General features: G+C 40.1%; 1 protein-coding gene across 1 annotated transcript; it reads left to right on the plus strand.

Moving 5' to 3' along the window:
* The first annotated feature begins 5591 nt into the window (after positions 1–5591).
* Positions 5592–6363, plus strand: LOC108606881. The gene has a single exon (XM_017997406.1). It carries the CDS (start codon positions 5656–5658, stop codon positions 6304–6306), a length of 651 nt encoding a protein of 216 aa, XP_017852895.1. The 5' UTR covers positions 5592–5655; the 3' UTR covers positions 6307–6363.
* The last annotated feature ends 523 nt before the right edge of the window (positions 6364–6886 follow it).

Here is a 6886-nt window from a genome sequence, read left to right on the forward strand (position 1 = left end):
ACCTCCCTTTTTGTTTAAAAAACGTAATATTACTAAGTTTTTTTTATTTATTTTTACAAGTTCATATGGGCAGTATTCATGTGCTGTTGACGGTGTTGTACATTCAGGACAAGATTGCGCTATGAATTATGTATTATATATAACTCTTAATATATTTCCAAAAATACATTAAAAAATTGATTTTGTTATTTATAATTTTTGTTTGTTTTATATTTTATTTTATTATTTTTTGTTTTTGTTATGGCTGATCAGACCTATTTATATCCTAATCTTGCTTCTAAATTTTAGCTTACTTTTGAGTTTATTTACTTCTAAAAACTTTTAACCTGTTTTTATTTACTATTTGTGGTTTCTTTTTACCCACATCTATCTTTATATTATTTCTATCTTTTATTTCTACAACTCTATATGGGCCTAAGTATTTCTTTTTTTTAGCTTATGCCATGTTTCATTTCTTAGGAGAACTAAATCCCCAGTATCTAACTTTAAATCTTTTACTTTCTTATCATATTCTATTTTTCTTTTTATTTTTTCCGTTTTTACGATTTCTCTAGCTCTTTTATACGCTAGTTCTAGTCTGAACTTGAACTCTTTACCGTAATCGTCTAGGTTGTATATTGGGTCTATTTTCTTTATAGTACTGAATTCTGTGAACTGTCTTGGTAATCTACCGTAAACAAGTTCATATGGGCAGTATTCATGTACTGTAGACGGTGTTGGCTTGGAAATCACTGTCACGGTCGCCATGTAGAATGGTCCATAAAAAAATAGATTGTTTCGTTTCTTGAAGTAGAACACGTTGTGTTCATATCGTACTCTTTATTTAAATTGATTATGACTTACTTCTAAAAATGTGAATATACCTAAAGCTGCGCAACTGCGCTGTCGGCGACGCCAGCAGCGGAGCAGCCTTTGTTACATATGTATATTTGTAATGTATATATTATGTATAATGAGTGCGGCGATTCGTCGCTAGAGGGAGATGGTAGATTATGCTTACATAGTAAGGCAGGTGCGCATGTTGTATAACATGCCGACCGCATTTTGCGCGTGTTACTCAAGTTACATTTGCACTTGAAATATGCTTAGGGCATTGGTTATGAATGCATAACACTGTCTACAGTGTGCATTCAATATGTGAGCATACTACAATTGAAACAATATGTGAAATAATTCAACCATATGTCCCAATCGTCTTTGTCAATCGAAATGTATGAACGTATAAATTCATTAAATGTTCGATGACTTCTTTCTATAGTACCCAAGGTTTCTTGATGATGTGCAGTTGAATGTATATTGTTTATGTTCATATACTTGCACAAGTCATTTATTAAAGAATTTTTATATTCAGTACCCATGTCCGTTATGAACGTCTTCATTGGACCATATTTTAATATAAAAGATTCGAATATTCCCTTAGCAACTGTTTTGGCACTTTTATCTGGTACTGGTACAGTAACTAGATATTTTGTGAGATCGCAAATTATTGTTTTTGCGTACTCATTTCCATTCTCATGTTCGAAGGTAATGGGACCAATTCGTGTCAATTAAAACAGTGTCGAATGCTGTGTTGGGAGTATTTGTTATTATCATGTGGAGCTTTTGTATGTGTAGTGGTTTTTGCTTGTTGGCATTTAACACACGTTTTCACATACTTTGTAATGGATTTTGTCATTTGTGGCCAGTAATAGAATTTTTTATTTTTAACAGGGTACGCGTGATCCCTGTATGGCCTCCCTTCTATTGGATCATCTTGGATATCTAGACAGTATTTGCTTTTATTTGACTTTCGTCATTTTTTGTCTATTACTGTCACTTTTGTGTAATAAGCGCTATTTATCAATTGAGTTAATTTTTTATTGCCCATATTTTTGAACTCATTTACTGAGACAAATTCGAAAATTTGTTCACTTAGTGACATTTGTAAGTTAAAGGATTTTGTTTATCCCGGCTTCTGAAATAAGCCTTTGGAAAAAATTGATCTAAATCGAATTTTTCATTGGAATATAAATCGTTAACTGGAAATTGTGAAATGATTTGCTTTCCTCTTTTGAGTAAGCATTTAAAATTAATCATTTTTATTTAATATAAATATGAATATCAGTTAAAGTGCTTTGTGCAAATTGACGCAGCATCCATAATTAGAGACATTTACTAAATTAATACAGTTTACGATTGTGTGTTTATGCGTTGTGGGAATATCATGTATAACATTCGAATTAATTTCAAATGTTGCAGGATTACCAATCAGGATGCAAAAATGTATTGTCTGCATTAACTGGCAACAACACTTGATAGCTTGGAGCTGGAGATTGATTGAATTTTAGGCTATTTACAAAAATAATGTCTGCATGCATAAAAATTCGCTTTCCGCGCACTAATAGCAGATTGTTTAAATTTATAAAAGGTAGCAGAGCTTGTGCACAGATTAAATTACAGTACGGTAAATCGCATCCAGACACACAAACACACATGGGGCACACATATGCAGTTTAATATACTAAACATTGTTATGCACTATCTGTTGTTGCCCTATGAATTTTTTGTTAACGTTTAAGCGCATCAGCTTGCTGTGCCACACACACACACACACATATACACACACATGCTTGTTTAGTAACCATATGTGGCAGCTGCTGTAGTTTGCTTATTTTAAATTAAATTTCTATTTACTGTTTGCATCCTGCTAAGACCTGTCCGACTGTGGCTGACAACTTTGCCTTGTCTTAGCTCCAGCTCTTGCTCACTCTCTCTCACTCTACCTTTCTCACTCCCTTCTGTGTATTGGTAAGCAGATTGGTCGATCTGTGTTTTTGATATCTGATTAAAATATCAAAGAACGCAGCAACGCAGCATGTGCCACTCACTGTGCAGTGGACATAAAGCTCGTTTGTGATTTCCAGGAAGCAACACTGTGCTATTGAGTTCACTGCCAGTCCCAGTCCCAGCCCCAGTCGCAGTCGCAGCGCTGCTTCAATATGTGTCATGTAGCATTTTTTGCCAACTACTAATTTGTTATAAACAAGCTCAGAGATAAAGTTTATTATATGCTGCTGCTGTTGCTGCACTGGCAATAAATTGCAGCTTGCAAAGCATGGAATTAATTGAATTCAAAGACAAAGAGAGAGAGAGAGAGAGAGAGAGAGACAAAGGAAGAGGGTGTAAAGCGGGAGCGAGGTGCAAGTGCCATTGAATGTCCTTTGGTCGGGGCTTAACCTTTGGCGCTGCAGGTGAATGCGTCGAGTGCAATTTAATTTAAATCGTGCGTAGCCAGGGGCAACGTTTACGGCAACACTGACGACAGTTACATTCTCCTGCCAAACACACACAGAGACAGATACACACACACTGAGACATCAGCACAATGTGTGTGTGTTGCCTGTGGGGGACAAGCTGTTGAGTAATAGCCAGACTGCCGCCGGCACTTGGGAGCTGCAGCTGAAGCTGGCACTGGAGCAGCAGCCATTTTACATTCGGTTGTTTATGGTCACATATACTTAAAGTTGGTGGCGCAAAGCATGCAAACAACTTGGCTGAATGGCCAGCTCTCTAGCAGCAGCAGAGTTGCATTACTTATGTGCCACTGGGGGCGACAACAAGCGTCGGGCGAAACGAAACGAAACGAAACCAAATCCCAAATCCAGACAAACAGCTGCAATCCATGAAACTTGTCGCCTCTGTCGACGGCAAATGTGCCGCCGGCTATTGACAGGGGTGGCAATAAAAACGACAAGCATGACAAAGGCCACACACAGGACACACACACAAAGAAACACATACACAAGCTTAGAAGCTGGCCCGATAAGTTAGCCTGAGTAAGTGTCGTGCATTCTTTGGTTCTAACAAGCTGCAGTCTCAATACGGTTGGTCAGTCAGCATTGAACGCTGCACAGTGCTTCTAAAAATATATTTGATATTAAGTTATTGCCGCTTGTGTCACAAATACGAATCAAATTGCTGTCTAACTTAAATGAAGCCTTAGCTATAAATCAATTTCAATTTATTATGACTTAGCAACCACTGTGCTGGACTTGTGGCATTAACAATGCCATGCACGTCGATTGTCTGAGCCTTGTGCATGATGTGGATAAGACGCAACTTAGTTGCTGAACGGTCAGCATTGGCAATTTTCGTTTATAGTGCTAATACTTTGTTTAGTTAAACCCGGCGTATGCGTAATCTGTTCAGTAAATTGTTGCGCAAGCGCCCTATACTATTTTCGAACTTAAAGCTAACTTGTTTTTGGCTCTTGACTGCATTTTATTTAAGGCAACTTTTAGCTGCCCACTCTACCAACCCACCACCCACTTGAGCGCGCTGGAGCGAGCGGAATGGCGGCGGCAGAAGTTATCGCAGTGACAAGCAGGACAATGGAGCACGCAGCAGCTATCCTTTTAGTATGTCCGTTCGTAGAAAACTACATGCCACGTTTGGCGACGTGCCACACAAGCTTAAACAGGCGTCCAGGGCCATATGTCGCGCCTCAGGGCGAACGTAATCTATCTTTAGCGATGCTGCTGTTGCTGCTGCTGCTGTCTTGTCCAACATGATCTATTCATGTTGCTGCCAACACTAGCGTATAATGATTTTAACATACAATGCCACTTCATTATCGACAACAGTTGTGCCTAATTAGCGCGGCACATGTGGCGTATGCGCAATGAATAATTGCTGGTTACCTTGGCCACAGCCCCATCGCAATAGCAGCAGCAGCAGCAGCAGCAACGACTGCGGCAGTCATGTGGCAAGTCATGTAGCCACTGAACCACAACAGCGCTACGAATCCACATCCACACATCATTTCAAATCGGTCTGCGGTCAGTTGACAGCTGCCGCTTCTACTGCTGCTGCCATTGGCGCGTCCATTGTCACTCCATTTGTTGCTACTCCCAGACAACAAATCAAATGCCATGCAAGCAGCTATAACACAAGTTCAATACTCTGCTATTTATTTCTCTAAAGATACATAACAATATTTTCAAATCCATACATAACATTATTATTTATAGAAAAACATATACATACATATACAATATATAATTTTAGTTACTTTCAAACATTTTGCGCTATGAATTCATTGATTGCGATCAGCTGTTAACTATCGATTAGACTTTGGTATTTTTCAGTATTCTAACCCAACGAGCAAGGCTGCCAAAGTGTTGCCAGACTAGCTTTTTATAGACTATATCTAGCATTTTTAACAACGGAATATCTTTTCGTCTGGAATCTAGCATATGCTAGATTAAAATTATTCAATATTCATATAGCAATACTGTAGCAGTAACTGTTTTCGTCACGTGGACTGCAAATTCTTTTTACCTACTGATACGTAAGATTTATTTAAATAATGGTGCACACATTGTATTAATTACAGTCGACAGTCGAAGTCGAAAGAGTGAAGATAAGTATTGTAAAAAAAAATTTCGCAACAACATAAAGTTAAATACTATAAACGCAATATGCAACATAGGGGTGGGTTTGTCTTTAAAGTAAATTCAGATATGCAGAGTGTTGCAACATTTACAACTTACCACAAAAATACTTTTTTTTTTTTTAATTTTAGCTTTTTTAGTCTGAATCTAGCGCGCGCTTATTATCTGTCAGCACTGATAGTTTTGTTGCCAGCTGCGATCTTCTCGGTTTGTTATTTTAACAATGTCTGCTGCGGTGATGGACGATATTGAGCTGCGCGTGGCCACCGCAGAGGACAGCAAGCGAATGATGGAGTTTCTGCATGAGCACTATTATCAGGAGGAGCCGCTGACAATTGGCTGTGAGCCCAAGCAGCCAGATGCCGCTGATGAGAGCTTTCTGCTGTCGAATATACCGCATGGCACATGTCTGCTGGCGCTGCAGGGAGATCGCATTATGGGCGCCGTAGTGGCTGGACCCAAAGACAAGGAGGAGGCGCAGCTCTTGGATGAGGAGGCGGCGCAGCATGCGGGCACCAAGTGGGGACGCATTGTTGGCTTTCTGGCTCTGGTGGAGCGTGAAGCAAACGTATTCGAACGTTATGGCGTGGATAAGGCCGTGCACGCCCATGCCCTGGGCGTGGACACAACAATGCGTGGCCGGGCGCTGGGTGCGCGGCTAATAACGGCGCTCGCTGCACGTGGTAAAGAGCTGGGGTATCCATTGCTGACGCTGGACTGTACCAGCGTCTATTCATCACGTCTCTCACGGCGCCTGGGGTGCGATCTGATAAACAGCAAGCTCTATAGCGATTATAAAGATGTGTCAGGTGTGCAACTGATATGCCCGCCCGCGCCCCACGACCGCGTCGAGACTTACGCTCTGCTTCTGTAAGCTTATCGTCGTCGTCATCGTCCACAATTTTTTTGTTATCAATAAATATATACTATACTAAGCTTATCAACAATATTTGTGTGTGCTGTAAGTGCAACGAAAATTCGTTGTCTTCAATCGCTTTTGTTGTCGTTGTCGTCGACGTCGTCGTCGTTGTTGTTGTTGGATATATCCATCAAAATTGCTGTGTGAATATTAGATGCGACCAATTCCTTAGCGAGCATCCATCACTAGTTTCGAGATTGAGTCCTTTGACAAGGAAAAGCAACTAGCGCTGAAATACTACTCAGGTAGCACTGCGGACTCCTGTGGGGCGGGACAGCTTGGGGAATTGATGGCCGGGATTATGCTGCTGAAGCTTGTTAAAGCGAAATTGAGCGCGTGGAAGTTGAAGAGCTGCTGCGCTCTAATTGGAGCAAGGCTCTTACAAAACGGATAATGGCTGTCCAAGGTCAGGTTTTTGCCCGAAAAATAAAAAGGCAAAACAAAAAGCTAAAAACCGAAAATGTGTTCAAACAAATCAACCTAAACACTAAGGAAATGCTTGACAATAAAAGCATTAACTTGCGAATCTAACTGA

This window comes from Drosophila busckii, chromosome X (assembly GCF_011750605.1).
Source record: "Drosophila busckii strain San Diego stock center, stock number 13000-0081.31 chromosome X, ASM1175060v1, whole genome shotgun sequence".
Taxonomy (NCBI): Eukaryota; Metazoa; Arthropoda; class Insecta; order Diptera; family Drosophilidae; genus Drosophila; species Drosophila busckii.